Here is a 23,826-nt window from a genome sequence, read left to right as displayed (position 1 = left end):
TGTTAACTTTATTTATAAATCCAAGCATCCTTCTGTATGTTTGATTACTCCTGTGTGTAGATGGAGAAGTTATTGTCAGCATCATTTACTGGAGGGGAAAGCTTTTATTTTTAATTCCACGTCTCCTTATGGGTGGATGAATGGCAAGCTAATAGTTGTGTTGAAATTTGAATGTCAGAAAATAAGGGAGAAACTTGAGATTGCTTGTCATATTTATCCTGCTGTGTTACAGTCTCCATCTTGAGGCTTTAAATTTGCCTTTACATCCCATCCATGTGGATTTAATACAACAGTGATCATGGTTCCATCCTCTGTGAGGAGCAATTTAAAAGACTCTGCCTTGTTAAATAGGCTAAACATGCATTCATTTGGCACTACCTTATTTTTCTTACTGGTTTTAATGTTGTGCTGACTCTTGATTACCCATCTACTACAAGATAATTCTTCAAGGAATAAGCAGAAACAGCGAGCTGGACTGATTGTCCTGTTGATGCTCTTAGTTTGATGCAGTCAATGAAGTATCTTGAGTGATTGTGGGTTTATTTGCTAACAAACATGAAAAATCTGCTTAATAGGAAGGTCATCTATTTGGTAAAGGCCTCTTGTGGGACAAATGGCCAGGCCATGTGGAACAAGCTTCATCTTCCTGGGGCCATGCTTTACCCTTCTGTATGCCAAGGACAGCGATGCTGGGTGGGACTTGACAGTTTCTTGTGTTCTCCTTGCTCCTGTTGATACCAATGGAATTTATTAATAATGCCTTGTAAAAACAGGTTTTTTTAAAATTTGTAAGGACAATTCTGCCATTATTTAGGAGAAAAATCATGGTATTCCTTGCACAAAGTGCCTCTCATTAATTAAATTTTCAGTGATGTCTCTGGAGCTGGCTTGTGGATATGTATATAATTGTCCCAGACACTGTCTGAGAAACTTGCTGTTAATTTCAGCAAGTGCAGGTCCTTACAAGAAACTTAGCTTAAAGCAAAATTGCACGACAGAAAATTACCTTTATCCTGGCCCAAACCAGGACAATAATCAATGCTGTTTGCCCAGCGCCCAATGCTCTTTCTCTCCCAAGTTATTACATTTTGTGTATTTCAAGATGGTTTGCACAGATATTCCAGAAATCTGGGAAAGGTACCTAGCAAAAAGCCACGTGAATTATTTAACTAAAGTTGACAAAGACAATATTGCACCTTTACTGCTAGAGGCGAGCTTGCTGGAAAATTATGTTTTAATTACATCAGAGGGTTTGCATTTTAGAAGTAATTATTCTGATCTCAAATCAAGACAAAATATAAGAAATTCCCAAAACTACAACAACCCCGTGGTGCTGGGGATCTTCCAGGGCTGGGAGTTAATTACAGCAGCTTTGGGGCCACCTGAGGGCAGAGCTTGATGCTCCTGTTATTTCACTGAGACTGTGAGGAACTAAAGAACTGAGCAGATAAGAAGCAATGGTGGTTTCTGTCAAACTGTTGCCCTGGGAATATTCCTTGGAAAAAAGGTATTTTTTTCTTTAGAATTACTGTTTTCACTTCTCATTAGCTTTGCCAGCCTGTGGCCTGTTGCAAAGCTTGGGGCAGAGCTTTGTGGACCCTGCTGGCTGCAGGACAGGAGGGATGGACATGGCCCTTATTCCAGGAGTCAACTCTGAATCCTCTTTGCAGGCCTGGAATTGTATTAAAAGTGTTCAGAAAGGTCAAAGAGCAGAACGGGAGTGAAATGGGATGGTTTTGGCTACATGTTTATGTCCCAGCTAATTAAATGGGGCTCTGATTTAATGAGGTGGGCTCCTGGGTTCTGCAGCAATCCAAGTGAGAAGAGCACAAGTATTGAGATCATCCTGAGGAATATGGATTTTGGGATAATCCCAAAGGATTAAGTCCTCTGCTAATGTCATCTGGGCTTGGGAGGTGCATGTGCCCTGCACTGGGAGAGCTAAACCCACCACTTAGGGATTAATAAGGGAAACCACAGAGCCAGGAGGCTCCTTGTGGTGCCAGGAAGTGGATTGGATGGGGCTGGTAAAATGTAGGGAACACAGATGGGATAAAAGGTGGTGAGCCTGGATGAGATCCCAGAAACGATGGGTGTTATAACAACTGTGCAAAATGCTAATGTGGAGCAGGCTGCAAAATGGGAGAAACCAGGATTATTAGGACTGTTTGGCATATGTGTTTGTAATGATTGCCTGGTGTCCTGGACATGTGGCTTTAATTTCAGATAAATAACTTCTTGATGAAGAGAAACAGGAAGGGAAGAACTCAGGTATGGGGAGGCTTTCTGTAGATTCTCTTTCCATGTGATAAAGAGAAGATCCCAAAAGATTTCATTAACTCATACATTGTAATTTAAAGGGAATTTTAAACAGCATGTGAAAGAAAAATAATGGACAAATGTTTTGTGTTGGGACAAATCTGTACTTGCCATATGTTTCACTGAGTCATCCCTTCTGCAGGAGGAGAGCTTGTAATTGTTTCAGCTATTCCAATCACTAATCCTTTTTATTTAGTAGCAACATCACTGTGAACTCCACACCTGATGCTACAACACATTAATGCCATGTGCTGGGTAGAGACCTGTTCCCTCCAAAGTCAACCCGTGTTTTGCTCTGGGTCCTCAGTAAATTCTCCCTGTGTGACTGACTCAGCATGGAGCAAAGGCCAAACCTGGCCCTGGTTTTCCACTCACCAGCCAGATGATCATAGAATCACAGAATTGGCTGGGTTGGAAGGGACCTCAGAGATCAAGTCCAACCCTTGATCCACTCCCTCCGTGGTTCCCAGCCCATGGCACTCAGTGCCATATCCAGTCTCCATCTCCAGGGATGGAGAATCCATTACATCCCTGGGCAGCCCATTCCATGTCTGATCACCTTCTCTGTAAAGAAATTCTTTCTAATATCCAACCTAAACCTCCCCTGGCACAACTTGAGACCCTGCCCTCTTGTCTTGCTGAGAGTTGCCTGGGAAAAGAGCCCACCCCCCCCCTGGCTCCAACCTCCTTTCAGGGAGTTGTAGAGAGTGATGAGGTCTCCCCTGAGCCTCCTCTTCTCCAGCCTCAACACCCCCAGCTCCCTGAGCCTCTCCTCATAGGATCTGTGCTCAAGTATGCTCTGGCTTGGCCAGGATATTACAGAAAACTCATACCTCACCACTTCTTTCTCTTTAATTCACACACAGCCCCTTTGCACCCCAGCAGAGCCTGGAGCTGATGGTGTTTTGTGGTTTCCTTGCAGGTGTGGCTGTGTGGTGGCAGCATGGAGGTCCTGCCCTGCTCCAGGGTTGCTCACATCGAGCGCAAGAAGAAGCCCTACAACAACAACATCGGGTTCTACACCAAGCGCAATGCCCTGCGCGTGGCCGAGGTCTGGATGGATGACTACAAATCACACGTCTACATTGCATGGAACCTGCCTCTGGAGGTACAGCCACTGCACCCTGCCCTGAGTCTTCACTTCAGTGGGTTAAAAACTCAAATTATAGTCATAGAATCATAGAATTTTCAGGGTTGGAAGGGACCTTTAAGCTCACCCAGTTCCAACCCCCCTGCCATGGGCAGGGACCCCTCCCACAAGCTCAGGTTGCTCAGAGCCCCATCCAGCCTGACCTTAAAAACTTCCAGGGATGGATGGGGATTCCACCAGCTCTCTGGGCAACCTGTGCCAGGGTCTTACCACCCTCATGGGGAAGAACTTCTTCCTAACATCCAATCTAAATCTCCCCTCCTCTTGTTTGAGTCCATTCCCCCATGTCCTGTCACTCCCTGACATCCTAAAATGTCCCTCCCCAGCTTTCTTGTAGCCCCTTCAGATACTGGAAAACTACAATAATGTCTCCTTGGAGCCACCTTCTAGAAGCATTTGGTGCCCTGGGATGAAGGAGAGCCTTGAATACCTGAGGCCACATCCCCAGCTTTGGAAGTCAGCCCAACCCCTGCAGCTTTGATGGAGATTCTGCAGAACCTGCAGACTTTGGAGGGATTCCTATATTTCACATCAGCCTTTTTATTTTCATTTCTAAAAATTAAACCTGTATTGTAGTGTTTATCTCCCTGCTGAGTGTTTACACAGTGTGAGTTTATGTCATTACACTGCTCTGCAGATGGAGCCTGCCTGGAAAGTCAGTTGGCAGAATATTATTATCATTAGCATCATTAGTGCAGGGGGTTTCCTCCTGTGGCTTGAGCAGGTTCATGTTGCCTGCAGCACAGCTCAGGTTTCTGAGCTTGCAGATGTCACAGCCCAGAGCTGACTGTGGGTGATGTGTGGTCCAGGTGTGTGGCCATTTGCTTTGCCAGCATCAGGGAAGTTGAGGCCATCAGTGCTGTTCAGAGGACTGGAGGTTGATGACTCACAGAAGGAGCTCCCCTCTCAGCAGCACCATTTGCAAATACACCAAAATCACTCTCTTCAAATAGCTTTGGTGGTTATATTTATTTCTGTCCAGAAATGGTTTGGTTTTCTTACATCTGACTGGTTTTTTCATGTAAAACCATGTGACAACATGGTGTGTCTTCAGAAAACTGTGGGGTCCCACTGGCAAGACAAGCTGACCATGTCCAGGGGACAGATCCTGCACATGGAGCTCTCTAGAGGATTCCCTGCACTTCTGTGTAAAACTCTGTAGGCTCCAAAAGGACTTTCTCTAGGTCCAAGGCTGCTGCTTGGCCTCTGGTCTCTGTGCAGGTTGTGCCCATTCATAAAACCTGGGAATATCTCCTGTCCATCAGCTCAGAATGCTGCCTGGAGCACCTCTGGCTGGACCAACATCCCTGTCACCTGCCTCTGGTCCTGCCAAAAAGAAGAGGGATGGGGGCACTCTCCAGGCACTGGGTGGCACTGGATTCATGGTGCCCTCCAGAGCCCCCTGACACCCCCTCTCCTTGCAGCAAACTTTGGCACAAGTGCCATGGGCTGTGCTGTCACGGTGGAAGGAAAAAACGTTGCCATGAGCAGCCAGCCCCCATGTGAGCTGCTCCTTCCAGCCACCCTTTTGGGTGCTAAAAATGATGTATTTCTTTTTGTTTGTTTGTTTAATCACACCCCTGCAAAGAGCTGTGTGGTCCTGATGCCTCTGGGGCAGCAGAAAAAAAAGATGACAACAGGAGAAAAAGATGGAAAAGATGACAGCAGGAGGTGGTGCTGCTTGCCCAGGAAAGGTTCAATGAGGGGAATGTTCCTGGCATTCAGAGCAAGTCACAGCTTTGTACTGCATTAGAGAGCAACAGGAACCTGGGGAGTGTCAATGAGTTCCTTGTCTGGGGGTGGTTGAGAGTCCTGGGTGAATTCAGTATTGAGAAATAGATGGATAGAGAGGGGAAGAAATGCTGCTTGCCTAGGGAGCTGCAGGAGGGCCTTGGCTGGGACAGGCACCACTCCAAATGTTTGGAGAGGCAGAGAGCTGCCTGCAGGGCTGAGTGGTTTCAGGTCTCTCAAAAATAGGTTGCAAGTTCCCAACACACTGGGCGGGGGTCATGAGGCTGCTGGTTCAACCTCAGTTCTCCTTTTTAGAGGTGAGGCACCATGCTCCTGCTCAGGAGCAACTTTGGAGCAAAAAGGGATTAAAATTCAATGTGAAGCTGCAGGTCCTGTGCCAGTATCACACGACTTGGCACTGGGGGTGAGTCTGGGCAAACAAATTACCCTAAAAAATTTAGGATTTTTATCTAGGTCACGCCAGTAAAACTGATATTTCATTTTAGAGAAGCCTTGTTTGACAGGTATTGTGCAGGGGGTTATATATAGATATTAATATGGATATACAATTCTTTTGCCATGCCACTATATTCAAACCCAAGCCAAACCCCCTGAACTGAATATTTCAGGTACTGACTGGTTTGTGAGCCCTTTGTTCTGCATCCCATCTCACCCACTCAGATTTCAGCCCATCTTACCTATCAACACTGAATCATCTTATTTTTACCTGTGAGATACCAGTCAGACATTAAAATGCTGTCGTCTCTAAAGCAGAGTGAATAATTCATTAGAAGATCATTACAATCATTGTAATGGAAAATTGCTTTCCCAGCTATGTTTAATGATCACTGGAAAAGACAAGAGCAGGAGCTGAAATCGAGCAGCATCCCAACTACCTGCAGTCTGCCTTTGATTTCCTTCACCTGGCCCAGGTGTTGGTTCCTCAAATTCCATAGTGGAATCAAAGGTGGAAGGGGGGCAGCTCTCCCCACCCCCCAGGTTCTATCAGATTATTCCTCTGGGGACAGACACCGTCTGTAGCTTTGTCTGCTTTTAAATCAGCTCAGGCAGTGAGGTTCCTCTGTGTCTCCAGGGAGATTATTTCACCACGTAATTGTCCAAATTGTCAAGAGGTTTTTCTGAGATTTGGCCTCAGCTTTGCTTTCTCCTATAATTTTTATCATTTATTCTTAGTTATCTGCCTCTATTATGCATACATCTTAAACCTTTCCTTTTTTTTTTTTTTTCTTTTCCTCCCTTGTTTTGTGCCACTGCCTTGGGTTTTGGTGGAATCTCATCCCCATGGCATCTGAGGGGGAGGGTTTGGTGCTCAGAGCACAGACAGGGATTTGCATTTCCAGGAGTCAGCAAATCCTGAGACACATTTGCTTCAGGAAGCCCACACCAACAGTACCCAAAAGGGAGATGAGATCTTTAGAAGTTTCTTTCTCAGATGGATCCAACACCCTGCGGAATCCCTGGGAAGCTTCACATCCCTAGCACTGCTCTTCTTGTGTTTCCCTCAACACCTTTTCTTCTCCAGTTTGGTTTTCTATTCTGATTTAACTCCCAGGACCACAACCTGGTGGTGGCCAAGGTTGGTGGCCAAGATGCCTTCAAAACTCTGAGAGAAATATCCAGTTGCTCCTCCCTGGGGCCCTGCAGCCCAAATCTTCCTTCTGACCTCTGTGAGGAGGATTTCAGCCTCGGACAAACCTGCCAAAATTCCTTGGCATGCTCTCTGCATGGAATTACTCAGCTATTGGCAGTTTCCAGGTGGCTTGGAACTGATCTCAAACATCAATGAAATACACTCCTTTTTAATCCTTTTTTTTTAAGAGTTACCATGCAGTGTTGTGCTGTGTCTTTATTTTTCAGAATCCGGGTATTGATATTGGGGATGTTTCTGAGAGAAAAGCCTTAAGGAAGAGCTTGAAGTGTAAAAATTTCCAGTGGTACCTGGACCACGTTTATCCAGAAATGAGAAGATACAACAACACCGTTGCTTATGGCGAGGTAATTAAGGCTGAGCAGTCCCTTACATCAGTCTGTGTTATTTACAGCTGGTGAATCTCTGATGAGAAATAGCCTCAAAGGAGATGAATGTGAGGCAAAACCAAGCAATTTGTGTATCACTATATAAACTTGTGTAAATTAGTTCCCAATTTCTTCAAAAAAGCCCAACTAATTTAGGATTTATTTCTGATCTCGCACACCATATACAGTCAAATATTTTAATACCTCCTTCACTGAATTGACAGAAAATTATCTATATTGCCCATTGACTCCCTGGATTAAGCAGCTGTATGTGTATTTTTAATACGTAGTTATTTCATAAAACCCTTTGACTTAAACTCAACCTAATTCCTCACAAGGTCTCTGTAGGATGCAGTGCGTTGTCACAGCAGCTTAAGGATAAGATAAAATAAGGAGACTTAATTCAATCTCTGCTGGCTTTGAGACCATACTGGGAATATAAAAACAGGCATTTATGGGAACTAATAACACTGTTCAAATCCATCTGGTGGAATAGTGGCAGTTTGAGAAGGCTTCTTGAAACATAGCCCCAGCACCCCAGATGGGCATTAATTTTAGGAAAGATTTATTATCAAAGTTACTTAATGCCTTGAAGGTAAAAGCTCCCCCAAAAGTGATACTTTCAAAGGCATTATTGCAGATGCCCTGCATGGGGAGACTGGGGAACAGACACTTCAGCAGGGACAGAGCTGGTGGCTGAGGCTCAGCAGCTCTTTAGCTTCAACCAATCACTTCCAGACTCCCCCCAAAGTGTGTCCTTTGGAGCTGTTTTACCCTCTCTGGGTCTCTTCCTGCATCCCTGTGACGATTCCAGGGGCCTCCTTAGGCCAGCTGGGCTTTTTTCCCCTGCCCTGCTGAACACTTTAGGAATGCAATGAAATACAAGCGATTCTGCATTGATTTTAGGCTCCTGGCAACATGCTGACAGCTCTCTAAAAATATGTTTGTTGCCACCACACATGACCAAATACAAAGAAAACTGTTCTTAAGGAAGCTGGCTCCTTTGAATGGTGATTATTACATAAAAGCAGTCAGCATTAGGCCCAGTATTTGAGGAAAACATATGTCCCACTAAACCTTTCTCTGCCTGATGATGCCTCCTGATGTAGCACCATGGATTCTTTCTATAGGGTGCAAGGCTGGAGACACTTTGTGCCTCACTTTATTGCTTATCTCTGAAGAGACAGGGCCATATAACTGCACTTTTTCTTTCTTACAGCTACGAAACAACAAGGCAAAAGATGTCTGCCTTGACCAGGGCCCCCAGGAGAACCACACAGCAATATTGTACCCATGCCATGGCTGGGGACCACAGGTGAGGATTACCCAGGGGCTGGGATACCTCTCCTACAAAATCAGGCTGAGGGACCTGGGATTGTTGAGCCTGGAGAAGAGGTGGCTTCAGGGGACACCTAGTAGTGACCTTCCAGCACCCAGGGACTGGAAAGGGACTTCTTGCAAGGGCCTGGGGATGAGGAGCAATTGCTTTAAATTAAGAGAAAAGTGGATTTAGATTGGGTGTTAGGAACAAGTTCTTTACCATGAGGGTAGTGGGCAAATGGCACAGGTTGCCCAGGGAGGTAGTTGAGGCCCTTTCCAGCCCAAATTATTCTTTGGGAGCAGGTGGTACCCATCAGAGGATACATGGGGAGAGGACAGATGTGCAACACATCTCCTGGCTTCTCTCTCACATGTATAAGGCCAAACTTTTTATTAAAAATATCTCAGATATAAAGGTGCCCTTTCCCAGCTCCTCTCATGTTGTCTGGATTACCACAATCACACCAGAGCTGCAAGTAAAAGCATCGTTTGAAAAAATCTTCCAGAGGAGGGAAAATAATGCTGGAAGCAAATCACAGAATTGTTGAATCACAGAATCACAGACTGGTCTGGGTTGGAAGGTACCTTGAAGACCATCTAGTTACACAAGGGGTTTTCAAAAATTACAGTGTGATTTTTTGGTATTCTTTAAATTTTGGGTATTCTAAAATTGTTCCTGACCTCCCTAGAGCCCCAGAGTAGCAGCACTTGTTCTTTGAGTGTTTTAACTCTGTCCAGTGGGGAATTGGGTGATTATCATCAGTATCTGATGTCTGGATCTGATTTCAATCTCCTGCTTCTATTTACATTTCACATATAAGAGCTGTGGCTGGCTGTATCTTCAGCCAAGGCAGGGAGATAGTGAGTCATGGGCTCTACCCATCTGTGCTTGCACTGTGTGGAGTGGTGAGGGGGGAAACAGAGATAAAATCCTCTGTGACAAAGCTGTTGCTTTGCTTTGCTCTTTGTTGAAGAGTCCATGCTCATTGCCAAACTCAGCTATTTCTGTCACCTCACCTGGGTTGGCCCCTTTGTACTGAAGAAGTTTTATCTCTAGATCTGTCAAGGAACTGGGGCAAAACTACCTAAAAGCTGTCCTGGGTTTTTAGTGAAGCTGTTATCCACATTCTCTCAAAAGCAGTCAGGATGTGCTGCAGGACCTGTGGTGGGGAAGATCCTGTCTGTCCCTCTCCCTTGCCAAGAAGAGCCTTAATCTGGAAGCTTAATGTTCATTTGGGTGAGGTTAGATGAGACAATCCCATCCCAGCTGAGTTAGGTGTATTTCAGCTGCAGACAGAGGTTTATTTCTATTTGCAATCATTGCCTGGTTTAGGCAAACCTTCCCCTCCTTGCAGGTGTTGTGCTCCCTGTGTCCTTCACTCACACAGAGAGCAGCCCTGCTTTGGCATCCCAGCAGTTTCTGTCTCAGCATGTTGGTTACTCTGGCTTTGGCCCTGCCTTCCAACTCCTTGTTTAAACATCAGGAGCCCAAAGCAGAGCTGTCAGTGCTGGCAGCTGGCACAGGGTTTGGGCTGAGAACTTCTGCATGGGCAGGACCAGGAGGCTGAAGTGTTGTGAGCTATTAAATCCTCTTCAAGTTCCTGCAGGAGGGAGAAGTGCTGGGATGCAGCAGCACAGGAGGTGACACAGCAGAGAGTGAAGACTCATAGCTGATCCACTCCAGTGTCTGACAGATTTACTGTGCCAGCAAAGGCATCAAACCTTCCTCTCAACCCACACGTGCAGAAATTACATAGAAGTGCTCAACACTTGGGGTTGGATTCCTGCTCCCAGGAGCTCTGTAAGCCTGGCCTGCACCTCTGCCCCAGGTACAGAGAGAGGAAATGTTTGGATCTGGGTTACAGGAGAAAGCTCAGCACTGCAGTTGCATTCACTTGGGCCAAAACTGGGAAATTTAACATAAATTTAACTGTCCCATTAAGGACCTGCAGGCATTTATATAATAAAAACATGCCTGTGAAATTTTCTGCCCTAGATCAGAAAGGACATCAAGGGGGAGAAGAAGAAGTGCTCCACCAGGCACTAGGGTTCCCCAACCTATTTTTGGTAATTAATGTTTTTAGCAGGATTCTAATATAGGCATAAGAGCTTTGCAGTTCAAACAGAGGCTGCTGCAGCCCATTTCTTGGTTCCAGCTGCCTTTTAGCCCAAAATGGCTTGAAACCCATCTTGGTTTTGGGTGTCTTCTGTTTTTGAAATACCAAAATATTGATTTATGTGAAGATCAGAGATAAGTAAACTCAATCTTGAAAGAAAGAACTTGCTTTAATTCATTGGGCACTGCAGTGTCTCTCCAGAACTCCCACAGTGCTTGTGCAGCCCAAGAGTTTCTTCATAAGGGTTCCCTAGCTGCAGCTTTCCGGGTGAGAAACAAAAATATTAGGGTTCACAGCAAAATCTTTCAGCTGTTCCCTAGGGTCTAGGAACATGCAGTTCCATTCCTGGTAGCTTTCCTGAGATAAGATTTACAGCCAGGTTGGATGGAACCTGAGCTGGGGGGAGGTGTCCCTGCCCATGCAGGGGGTTTGGAACTGGATGAGCTTTAAGGTCCCTTCCAACCCAAACCATTCTGTGATCCTGTGATAAGATCTCTCTCTGGGTTGTTTTTTTTTGTTTGTTTGTTTGTTGCTTTGGGTTTTTTTCATCACATCTTAATCACTAACTCAATGAAGCTGAAAACTGAGTATTAATCAGGGCTCAGCAAGGCAGGGTGTCAGTTCCCTTTTCAGACCTTAAATATGAATTAAACACATCTCTTTTCATTCTCCATCTGCAAAATGAGCCTCATTGTCATGAGGGTGAGTTGGAGATTGAGACAGAGCAAGTGGGGTCCAATAGCTGCAGCTGCAGTGGGTATCTGAGGTTCTCCATGCTCAAGGAGTTTGTTTTCAGCTGAAAAAAAAAATATTATAGCTTAAGTTGTGGGAATACATGAAGAGTTTGTGCCCACAATATGGTCACCCTGGGCTTTCCAGGCTCAGCAGGGTTCAGTAATCCCAGAGCTCATCTGAGCCTGAGCTGCAAACTTCAGGAGCCACCTGAGCCCAGGACTGGCCACAGGAGTCATTCCTGCAGGGCAGAAACAAATCCCACTTGGTGTGTCCTTGCCTATAAACCAGGATCAGTCAGCTGTGCCTGATGGAGTCACTGCTAAATATAACCCAGCTGTAGCTTCAATTGACACTTTTTGTTTTTCTTAAATGACACAAACTGGCTTTTGGACTTTCTGGGTGGGAATTTAAACTTCTAAGTGCATTATAATATGAGAAACTGAATTAGTCTGACGTTGTCTGATAACCCTGGGCTGGAAGATGAATGGCTAAAAGCAGGTTGCTTATTTTTTCCTCAACTTTTTTTGCCATTAGACTTTAACACCATTTTCTTTCCCCACCTGATTTTCTGAAGCCAAACCTTTGCTGTGCTGCTGCCTCCCTTGTGCCAGCTCAGCACAATATTTTCTTTTTGGTATTCATGTTGTTCCTTCTTTCTCCAGCTGAGAGCTCGTTCTTGGCTCTTCCTTAGTTTAGGGATACGTGGAATTCATCTAACCCCTGGAAAATGATTTTTAAAAGCATCTATTAATTAGAGCAAAGCTTTGAAACAAGCCTTTTGCAGTAGCATGGGCAGAGCACACAGCAATGGGACTTTGGCTGCCATTGTTTACTTGATGGGCTGTGTGTTGTAATCTGTTGCTGGGAATATAATTGCTCAAATAGCTCACTCATTGTAGATATATCCTATGTAAATAGATAAATAAATAAATGTATAAAGATATAAATAAATATAAATGTAATTATAAATATATAAATGTATATAATATATTATGTGCTGTATAATATATTATATGTGTTGTATAATATATAATATTTATAAGTATATAAATAAATATAAATATATAAAATATATATATATATAAAAACAAGGAGCTACAATTCCTTTGGAGTTGCTCAGCACCCCAAAGCACACACAGAGGTGCCTGTGTTCAGTGTTTGTGGAGTGTCTTGAAATCTCCCCATCTTTCCTTGATGCTGGGGCCCATCCCTAGGGATTCAATATCTTTAATGACCAAGGAGCAGCTTCCTCCTCTGCAGTGAGCCAGGGGAAGGTGCAGGCTCTGTACTGGCATTGGACTGGTGCAAGGGCAGTGGTGATCCTGGGTCTGTTCATGGGTCCCAGAGTGATGGGGAGTGACCTGCTCTGCAGAGTGAGATTTGTCCCATTCCAGGCAGGGAAATTTGTGTTATATTCTGAGTTTCTGCTCTCTCCCAGTGAGTTCTGTTTGGTCCAAGCTGAGCCTGTGGCATTCTGATGGGTCCAGTTAGGTGCAGTGGATTCCATACCTAGCACTGAATGCAGGTGAAATCTTGGCTCTTACAGAACCACTCTTGGAGCATCTGTCACTGGGGGAAAAATTTGGTTCTTTCTCTTGTTTTCCCTTTAGCTTCTCCCATTCTCCCTACTTCCATGCACTTCCAGGTCAAATCATTATCAGATTACCATGATGAAGCATCCTTTTTTATGTAATTATATTGAGACTGCTCATAGGTGGCTTTTTTGGTTTTTTTTTGTTCCTGATGGCTCCATCTTTTCAGCAATACATCATGAAAACACCTTGCTGTAATGATGTATTACACTAATAATATAGTAATAGCTCATTGGAGTGACAGAACTATGCTGATATATTGAGGTGATAGAAAGCACTATAATACTATAAAACTTAAGATAATGTTCACCCAGCAGAGCATTTCATTTAATTATGAGATAAAATATGTTTTACCCATTTAAGCACTAGAACTTGAGGACAAATCCATGAATACTGAGAGCATCAGGGACAGTGCAGTACCAAGGGTGACAAAACAGAACATCACATTAAATTGTCTTAAAAAAGAAAACACTGCACACTTTCCTTCTGGTTGCTAATTGATGATCTGCTCCGTACAGAAAGGAAACTAAACAACCCTGAATTACTTTCCAGTAGAGTCAATGGAGGTCATCAAGGCTTTTATTTCCCAGGTGCTAAGATGTCTCATTAACTGAGATGCAGCCAACCAGAAGCAATCAGCAGAGCAGATGTACTGGGGGGGGGAGTTGCCAGTAGGGATCTGGGCAATGCAGGGGCTGCAGCAGCTCCTGGATGGGCCCCCAGGGGCAAAGCAGCCCCCAGAGTGGTACCAGAAGGTGGGAGATGTGGCAAGATGCAGTTTTCCCTGGGAAGGCATTGGTAGGAGGCTGTGGGCATGGATGTCTGTTTCTTGCTGAGGAAATGGCCATTTCCACTGATTCAGGGGTTTAAGATCTCATCAATATTAATAACTAACTTGTTAATCTTTTTAAAGTGTTGTTCTCTGGTCTTTCCTCTTGGCCTTGGCCTTTGTTTCCTCTCCTACACCAGGCTGGGTCATTCCTCTGGGCATTTCCTCAGGCTGGTACCTCCAGCTTTGTCTTTTGCTGTGGGATTGCCCACATCCTTTGTTCAGCTGATTTGCTGTTTCTGGATCCAGACCTATTAACCAGGTTAAGAAGCAGGACAGATCACTTCAAAGGACAAACATATCTTTGGGGGGCAAGTGGAGCAGAATTTAAACTCAGATTACTTCAGTAATATGCCTTTCCACAAAGCCAGAAGAAAACGGATTTGTTTGATTAAAAACCACAGAATTTAACTGGGCCTAGGATGGCACTTTGGCAAAAAGCTCCTTCACCGATGAAATAATTTGTGTTGGAAAAAAGACAAACTTTCATTATCTTTAAGTGCCATGATGATCATGTGAGGAAATCATTGGGATCTCCAAGGAAGTGGCATTGGTCAGGCACTTGGTGGGTGACATGGGCAACATTTTCCTGGTGGCTGGTAATGGAAGAATCAAGAAGATGAGGGACAACACTTCTGAAATATTTGAGAGGAGAAAACCAACGTGATCTGATGGGAGAATGTTTGGTGGGAGAACCTTCCCAGATCCTGTAGGAAGAGCTCATATGAGGATGAGGAGAAGCAGGGAAGAGCAGGGACTGTGCCAGGTTTACTCCTGGCCAGGATAGCAGGATTTACACAAATTTTACATCAATGCACAATTATGGTGCCCAGAGAAGGAACCATATTGAGCTCCTGCTTACTGGCAGGACCTTCTTGTACTCCCCCGACTCCAGGGGCTGTGTTACCCTTGGGTTATTTTGCACTGATGCTGAATATCCCCCATGAGCTCTGACAATACTTATCAGGCAGCAACCTCTCCCTATGACATTTTCTTGCAAGTTGATTAACTTTCATACTTAGCCAAAGGAGAAGTTCTCCTCAACCTCCTTTCCCAGAGCTCATCACTGGGCGCTGTACTGGCAATGCTGAAGCAGGCAACTGGGAGTTGTTGAGCTGGTGGATTGCTGAAAAAGTTTCATAAGCACTTGGCAGATGTCATTTACTGATGTTATAAAACATTTGTGTGGCGTCTTTGGTTTCTAAAGTAGTCTCAGATCTTACTTGAGTGTGCTGTGTGGAGCTGCTCTGTAAAATGCTGGTCCATGAGCTATGTGAGATGAGACAGAGGGTGCTTCACATCTCCCCTCACTATGTCCAGACAGAAAGTGTTGGATGGGCAGCTCCACTCCATCTCCAGCGTTGGGCTCTGCTCTGTGTTTTCTCCCCTCTATCACCAAGAGAAGACCCATTGGCAGCAGGACCAATGCCCACAGGACCCAACTCACCCTAGGGCTTCACCTCCACTGTCACTGTGAGAGCCTCAGCTGCTGCCTGGGCTCTCTCTGGAGGGGACAAAGTGAAAACAGAAGAAATGAGGAAGCAAAGACCAAATATACCAAAAGACAAAAGTTCCACAAATGCCTTAGGAGCTAGCAGTGGAGCTTAGACTCAGGAGTTAGATGGGAATTTTGGAGAATACTCACTCTAAGTTTTGAGGGTTGGATGGGCAGGCAGGATCAGGTATTGGGCTGGATCCAGACACATGTTGGGGTCTTCACATGTCTGGCTATTGGACACAGGAGGTGACACATCTAATAGCTGCACTTAACCCATTTTTCATAATCCCCCTGTTTGTTTTTCAGCTCATTTAGTCTTCCTCCATCCCCCCTCCCCCACCCACTCCCTTCCTCAGGAAAGATTGGCTTTTTGCTCTGTTTATTTCTCCCACCACATTAGGTGATAAGATGCAGCAATTGTGTTGCCTTGTGGGCATTGGGCCAACTGGCTAAGCCCAAGCTGCCAAACATCAGAAAAAAAAAAAAGTGTCTAGCATGCTAAATATGTACATGGTAGGAAACATTTTGGAAACAGGAGGAGGAGAGTAGATTGCACTGTCCATCTGAGACCTCTGGCTGATTTCTTCCATCTGTCATGGAGAGGGCTTGGACTGTTTTTTGTCTTTTCCTCTATATAACTCTTTTTTTTGTTTGTTTGCATGGCAAGCAGCCTCAGTGTCTGTGTTGGGGTTCAAATGCTAAATTCAGATGAGTTGTGTGGTTACAAACCCTCTGTCATGGTGAGAGCACCACCTCACCTGAGGCTTGGCTCATGGAAACACCAAACTCTTAAAACCAACCAAAGGATGTGACCCTGACCTTTCAGCTGGGCTGGAGGTGCCAGGGGGTCATTCCCAGGTTTCCCCAGGCACGGTGTGTGCCAAGCTTGGCGGGGGACTGGATCCTTGTCACTTCACTGCTGGGTATGATGGAGTTTGGGAGGAGGAGGAGGAGGGGTGATGGTTATGGCTGGGAGCTCCCTTCCTTTCCACCCCTCTGCACCAGCATGGCAGCTTAAAGGGGAAATTACTGCTAAAGCTGAAGAGCTGTGTGCTGTTCTGCACCATCCTGACAAGGGCTTTGGGACCCAGAGGAGCAGATCCTGCACCAGGGGATGGAGCAGATTTTCCCCATGCCAGCATTAACTGGTGTGATCTGCTGCAGTGGAATCTGCCTGGGGGTGAATACCACAGATAAAGGGATCCCTGGGAGATAGGAAGAGGTGGAGACCTTGCTTTGATACACAGCAAGTTGGGTAAAAGTGTAATTCCACCAGCAGCTGACAGAAGAGCAGGTCAGGCCCCTGTCCTGAGTCAGGGGCGCAGCACCCCAGGATCCAGCACACCCACCCCTGCACCAGCCTCACCCAGGGACAGCAAAGTTGGCTTCAAGACCCACAATTGCTGGTTGGAGTTGGCCCCCATTATATCATTTTAACTTGATTTTCAATGTTTAATTATTCTAACAGAGATAACTCAAGCTCCTGGTGTGATTTACTGTCTCTTTTTAAGGATCTGGGTCGCAGATATGCTCAGTTAATTAACGTGCTGAATGCTTCTTATTTGTCTGCCAGATAATGGATTGATTCATAATTTAAATAAGCAGCTGTGTATATCTTGCCTGTGAACTGTGGAAGTCAGGCTGCTGTCATTCATCTCTTTTCACTCCTGAATTTAAATGTGCTGAGGGAAATATTTTTATGGGATTCCTCCAGCACTGCAACCGAAGTGTGGGGCTGCCTCGGTGCCAGGTGCCTGCCCAACACCCCTGAGCCTTTTGAGACACCAGACAGGGCCCTGGGAACACTCTGAGGTCAGATGTGGGGATATTGCAGGGTTTGGCTGCAATCCTGAGGCTTTCCTTTGGTTCTGAACCACAAGGGAGATCTGGGCTGGTATCCTTGGGAAATGTGTCCAATTCCATATTGGTGCTCTTTCGCTACAGGTGCTGCCCAGCTGTGGTTGGAGTATCTGGAGGGCTGTGCCAGATATACCAGCAGCATTGTTCACAGGCCAAAGCAATGCTGGCTTGCCAAGAATGTGAGAAGCCACAGGCTGGGCCATCACAACAAGCCAAGCTAGCTGGCTCCGACCAAAAACCAGGAGAAATCCTCCATTGCCCCAACCCACAGAGTGCTCTGGTCCAAAGGAGGCTGGAGCAGTCTGCCCTGGATTGATTTTAAGGCTCAGAACTATTCTCATCCCCACTTCTTTACCTGCATCTGCTGAAGAAACCCAAAACAACAAGAAAAAAAGGCTGGAGAAAGGCTTGGAGGTTTTTTTCCCCTCTTCTCAGTCCTACTTTCTCTGTGTGTCATCCTCTCAGGTTTCTGCCTGGCTCTCTGCAAGCTTGTCCTTTCTTCTATTGCTTTTTCATGATGCTCCAAAGATGCTGATGGTCTTCTTCCCCTTTTTCCCTGCCCCTAGCTTGCACGTTACACCAAGGAGGGTTTCCTTCACCTCGGTGCCCTGGGGACCACAACTCTTCTTCCCGATACCCGCTGCCTGGTGGATAACGGGAAAAGCCGCTTCCCTCAGCTCCTTGATTGTGAGAAGGTCAAGAGCACCCTCCATAAACGTTGGAATTTCATACAGGTTTGTTTGTTACAGCTCTGCCATCGGTGCTGCTCCCCAAAGCAGGGACTGTGGCACATCTTGGTTGGCACGGGACAGTGGGGGTGAAGATGGGATGGTTCTGGGTGACAGCAGATGCTGGGTCCCAGGGTAGAGGGAGAAGGTTGAGATGGACCAGAGGCAGGGACAGTATTTTAGGACTGTTTCCAGTAGAAATTTCCCTTTCTGAGACCCTCAGGTGTGTGTGACCTGCCTTGCTTATGACTTCCAGATTTCTTTGTTTCTGTGATGAAATAGATGAAAACACAGCACTTTTGTCCCAGATCAGAGGGTAAATAAAGTGCATTGCTTGGAAGTGTCATCTTTTCTTCCTGCGGGATGCAGCTATGCTGTTCCATGGGTACACACATCCTTTGGCTGCTGACATGTTAGGGGTCTGGGATCTCAGTGGTAACGGCTGCTCTGGGTCTGAATTTTAAAAATATTTTCCCCATATCCTTTGCTTTTTAGAATGGTGCCATCCTGAACAAGGGAACGGGGCGATGCCTGGAAGTGGAGAACAAGGGAATGGCTGGCATTGATTTGATTCTTCGCAGCTGCACAGGACAAAGGTGGACAATTAAAAATTTCATCAAGTAAAAGGCAGAAGAGTCAGAGGAGTTTAACTCAAAACATGGCTGACTTGAACTGATCCAACCGGACTCTTTTGGAAAGGAAAAAATGTCATAACAGAGCTTTATTCATGTGATAAGGAGATAAGGAGAGGACACAGGGGAAATGGGCATTTGTGTCTTTATTTTTATTGTATATTAGTCTCTCGCAGCTGATTCCAACTGTGTGAAATTGGGTCAGGACTGCTATAATCTTCCAGCAAGCACTCGAAAAGGTAACACTTATTTCTCCTGGAATGACTGTAATAAGCTCATGCAGTCTCAAGACCATTTTACTGAGGGGGAATTGTTGCTTTTCCACATGACTCCAAGCTCTTCCAAAGAGCCAAGTAGATGTACACCCCAATTGGAGTGGAGAGACCCTGGATGTGCCTGGCAGGTGGGAAAACACACTTGATTGTCAGAGAAAAGATTGCCAAACCTGAAATGTGCTGAGTAGGAATGGTCATGTTTCCTGGCTCCTCTCTCACTTCCCTTTCTTGCCCCTCCAACCAGCAGCCCCTTTCTTGAGCATGGGAGAGGCAAAGTTCATGCTGGTATCTCCCCTGGATCTTTCCAACTCTTAATCACACATCAATACACAAAATCATGTTGAATAAATCCAATGATCTCCCATTGCCCCCACCACCCACAGGCTGCTTTTGGCCAAACCTGCAGCTCCAGGTCCTCCTGTGGACACCTCAGGTGGGTTCTCCTTGGAAAAGACCATGGATGTCTGCTGGCTCAATGCATATCACTCGGATGCACACATGGTGAGGTGGGCTCACAGGATATTTTGCACAGCAAGATATTGGCCAGTTGGAGCTTTGGGAGGTGCAGATCCACCTGCCTCCCGTTAGGGCTGTTGGCCTGACATGGTCCCCTTGGACACCCTTCTTTATCCTTTTATTTGTGCTCTTGTCAAAGTAGGAACTGATGTGCTGGTGTGTGCAAACACCTGAGAGCACTTAACACGAGAGAGTCCCACATGGGCTTCCCTCCCATGGAGGCTGCAGGGGTTGTTTTAAGCCATCTTTGCTCTGGGTGAAGACAGGGGGATGGCAGTCTCCGTAACTTCATAGCAGTGTAGATCTCTTCCTGAGGCTGAGGCACAGACCTGCTTGGTCAGTGTGTGACCATGGTCCCCCCTGAGCAGTGGATGTTTCTTCAGGGCAGTAGTGCAGTGAGGAAGGGAGAGGGAAAGCAGGAGACCACGAAATGGCAGCTTGGATGAAGTTCTTGGCTTTGAAGTCACTTGAGGCAGGTTATTACACTCAGGCAATCTCAACAGCCTTGTTTTGGTCTGCCCAGCTGTCATGGGAGACAATTGGTTTGAGTCCTGATGTCTGGCTACCTGGAAAAGGGAAACATGGTCTTACAAGGTTGTTTTACATGACTGCTAGACTGATGGGTGGACACAGGCTTCACTTGTTAGAGGGGAGAAGCCAGCCCATCTCCTGTCCTTCTCATGGAATAATACTCTTTCTGGCTGCCCTCTGGCTAGGGTGCACTGAAATAGAATAATATATGAGATATATGTGTAAATATGTTTCCCAATGATGGGACATGCACAGAGTGGTTTGCTGCAGAGCACTCATGCCTGTCTTCCATTTGCATCAGGATGAAGCTACCTGGATGTTTAATGAGTTTAATTTTCAATGCCACGCAGCAGGTTTATAATTGATCTTTTCGTAATTTATTGAACAGAAGCTGATATATTTCATTGTTCCTTCTATAGTGATGAGCATTGCATAAGACTCATTGTTCATTTAGGCTTGACAAGACTTCCTCATCCACTGGGGTTGTCCCTGATTTTTTTTTCCATTGCCTTCCTTAATGAAGTAGAACCTCTTAGTTGTCCTGAATTGCAAAGTAGAGAGTCAATGTAGAATTTTGCTCTCTTATTCGCTGTTGCATCATCTCTTGTGTAATAAATTTTAGCACTTACAAAACCCAACGTGATCACAATGTCTTTAGCTGCATGATATGTTTCCCCTTGCATTTGTTGCTGCCTCCTAAGAAAAGCAATTTACTGATAAAGTGGACTCCAGGGAAGTCTGGGGGATTTGAGACTTCACAGCTAATGGTCAAAGTGGTAAAATGCCCTTTAATTGAGCAATCAGCTTGCTGTCAGTCATCAGTGGAAGCCACATATTTTGTGGTCTTGGGAAAAGCCTCTGTGTTTTGGAATAAACAACCACAAAGCCCTTGGATGATGCCTGTGCTGTAATTCCCAGCTCCCAGTTCAGCTCTAGTCCTGCCGGTGCTCAAGGCCCCAGCAGATGGGCTTTGTCACATTAATCCTGGTGGGATGAAGTGTCACCACCCCCAGCCTTCCATCTGCTTCAGAGGTTTCTGTCCTTGTCACCGGCAGAAGACGGGAATGTGTGGTGGCATCTCAGCTACCATCACTTGAGGACATACTCCAGACACCAGGCAGGAGGGGTTTGCTCCATATAATGCACAGGATTGTCAGCCCCAGGCACTCTGGGATGTCCCCAGGGCTCTGCTCAGGAGGCAGCAGGTGGAGGTAGGGAGGACCATGGAGCATCTCCAGCTGGCTGCCTGGTGATACCTGTGCTGCCTGTGGGAGGTGCAGGATGTGTGCTCAGGAGCACCCGGGGATGGGGATCCTGTTGGTGATGGGCTGGTTTGAGCCTTTTGAAAAATGAAGGTTCAGTTATGTGCTTCCTTCATGGTCCATGTAGAAAGCAAATGCCTGAACAGTCAAAAGAAAGGGAATGAAGAAAACAAACACTTGGCTCCAGGACCTTACCGAGGTGGTTGGTGCATTTTCACCTAGAACACTTTTGAATGACTGAAAAAGAAGCAGCATGAGTAAAATCAGGATTAAAAGCAAGAATCTAATCTGCTGTGTCCGTGTGACTGAAGTTCTGTTCTGACATTGGTTTGTGACATGCAGAGATGATTGCTGAGGTGACAACCCAAGGTCCTCACCCTCCCAAACTGTAGAAATCTGTCTTAGAAATCTGAATTTAAATGTTGCATCTTGCGCTTATCTCTAATAATATGTTAATTGCTTTAAAAAGTTACATCAAAGTGGTTCTTATTAAATTTATGATTTGAGCCTTGCCTCTTGAGTGATTTTTAAAAGATTCACTGCTGATGAGATACAGAGGCAGTCATTCTTCTCTGTTACTTACTTAATAGAAAAGTGCTGCTGTTTTAATGGAACTTCCATTTTAAAAGGAAATGGAAGTGAAGAAAAAATCAAGAGAGATGACTGATGCAGATTAACCTCCTGTTTCATCCATCCCTGCTGGCTGCCACTCACCAGGACAATGCAGTTACAGTCAAGAAGCTGAAAAGAGACATTGCATGGTAAAAAAAGCATCACTTGTAAATGCTTCCTGTAAATGCTTCCTGTAACCAGGATGGGTACTTCTCAATGTCACCTGAGGCACGGGGCACTCCTTAGACCCACTTTTCTACATCTCTGTTTCCCTAAAAGCCAGGCTGGTTGGTGATGTGGTGTGCCTGTACGAACAGGGAGGTGTGGGGAGGCAAATTCCCCTGCTGGAGGGTGCACTGATGAGTTCTCCTGATGGGATCAGCAGCTGAGGATGCAGCAAGCTGGTAGGATGAGTCCAGGTAAGTGTAGCATCCAAACTTGAATCCATCTGTGCAGAACTGGGTAAATCAAATTCCATCACTTAGTGTCCCACTTTGCACCCACAACTCTCTGGAAGGATGACCCTAAATCAAGACCTGTTCCCTCATGTGTACAGCTGACACAACCCAGACTTTACAAGGGGAAGGGTCCACATTAGGGATGGTGCGATCCAATGTTCTTTGTCATAGAATGACAGACAGGTTTGGGTTGGAAGGGACCTGAAAGCTCATCCAGTCCCAATCCTTGCCATGGTCAGGGACACCTCCCACAGCCCAGGGTGCTCCAAGCCCCATCCCACCTTCAACACTGCCAGGGATGGGGCAGCCACAGCTTCTCTGGGAAACCTGGGACAGGGTCTCACCAGGAAAGAATTTCTTCCTAATACCTAATTTGAATCTTCCCTGTTCTAGTTTAAAGCCACTGCCTCTTGTCCAATCTCTCCATGCCTTTGTCAAAAGTCCCTCTCCAGCTTTCCTGGAGCCCCTCCAGGTACCAGAAGGCTACTGTAAGATCTTCCTGGACCCTCCTCTTCCTCACATCAAAGGATTTCTTCCTAATGTCTGATCTCAATCTTCCCTCTGACAGTTCAAAGCCATTTCCTCTCGGCCCATCCCTTCAAGCCCCTGTCCAAAGCCAGCAGTGAGCTCCTACTCTTCCGATGACTTCTGCAGGACCTTTGTGCTGCCCAGGGCAGAGATCCAAAGTTGCTGAAAGTTCCCAATAAGTCTTCAAATGAAGTTAAACTGCTGTTATTTTGAAGTTAGAAGTTTGAAATCTGGGCTACCATTAGGGAAGCTTCTCTGCTTGATCACTGAGCAATCCGGGCACTCTGCTTCTGCTAATAGGTACAGATTTAAGTGCTCCACTCTGCAGGATGAGATGAAGCTTATTGAGCTCTCACAGAGCCTTTGCAGATGAGAAGCTATCTCACATTGTGTTGGGGAGTGGAAAAAGTCTATATGAGCATCAGAGAGCTCTCTGGATTTCCAGAAATGTTGGGATGAAGTATTTGGCAGATTCCTCATTGCTGCCAAACCAAATCTGTAGATTGTCCCTTAAATATGAGAAGCAGTTTCTGCCAGGCTGAGGGACACAAACCCTTCCACCCCATCAGCCCAGTGCTGGAAAGGTGAGAGGCTGAGCTCTTCTGCAGTCTTACTGAAAAAACAAGGTGGATTGATCCAGGAGGTGGTTCCTGGAATCACTGTTCTTATAAATCCATAGATTCCCCGAATTTATTACTGCCTCAGCATCCTCCTGCAGGCAGGAGCCATGCAAGGTGCTGAAGGGTCCTCAGCTCATTCAGATTTGTGCCTAAGTCAGTGCTGGTGGGACCAGTGTGCAGCTGCACCTTGTGCTTAAAAACAAAGTGGTGGAAACCTCCTAGCATCACTGAGCAGCAGCTCGGGGATCTCTGCTTACCCAGGAGATCACATCCCTGGGGATCACTGTGATAAACACCTGCTGATGGCTCAGCTGGGTGCAGCAGCTACTGTCACCCATGGGTCCTCATGCTATGGGCTGAGGGAAGCAGTCATGGAAGAAGAAAATGGGTCAGTTCCTATTTATATGGCTGCTGGTTTGGGTCAGTCATGCAAACCCCATCTGAGCATTGGGCTCAAGTGCTTCGGGTTGCACTGA

At 45.8% G+C, this 23,826-nt stretch overlaps 1 protein-coding gene across 1 annotated transcript in view; it reads left to right on the top strand.

The window, feature by feature from the left end:
* GALNT17 (polypeptide N-acetylgalactosaminyltransferase 17) overlaps positions 1 to 21,636 on the top strand; it is a 216,371-nt gene extending 194,735 nt beyond the window's left edge. The window contains exons 7-11 of the mRNA XM_008501930.2: positions 3,242 to 3,427; positions 7,079 to 7,216; positions 8,457 to 8,552; positions 17,755 to 17,922; positions 18,412 to 21,636. Coding sequence (XP_008500152.1) covers positions 3,242 to 3,427; positions 7,079 to 7,216; positions 8,457 to 8,552; positions 17,755 to 17,922; positions 18,412 to 18,540 — 717 coding nt within the window. The 3' untranslated portion in view covers positions 18,541 to 21,636. The remainder of the gene's footprint in view (positions 1 to 3,241; positions 3,428 to 7,078; positions 7,217 to 8,456; positions 8,553 to 17,754; positions 17,923 to 18,411) is intronic.
* The last annotated feature ends 2,190 nt before the right edge of the window (positions 21,637 to 23,826 follow it).

This window comes from Calypte anna, chromosome 19 (genome assembly GCF_003957555.1).
Source record: "Calypte anna isolate BGI_N300 chromosome 19, bCalAnn1_v1.p, whole genome shotgun sequence".
Classification (NCBI taxonomy): Eukaryota; Metazoa; Chordata; class Aves; order Apodiformes; family Trochilidae; genus Calypte; species Calypte anna.
Note: the sequence above shows the minus strand (reverse complement) of the source record. Positions and strands in the feature narration are given on the sequence as shown.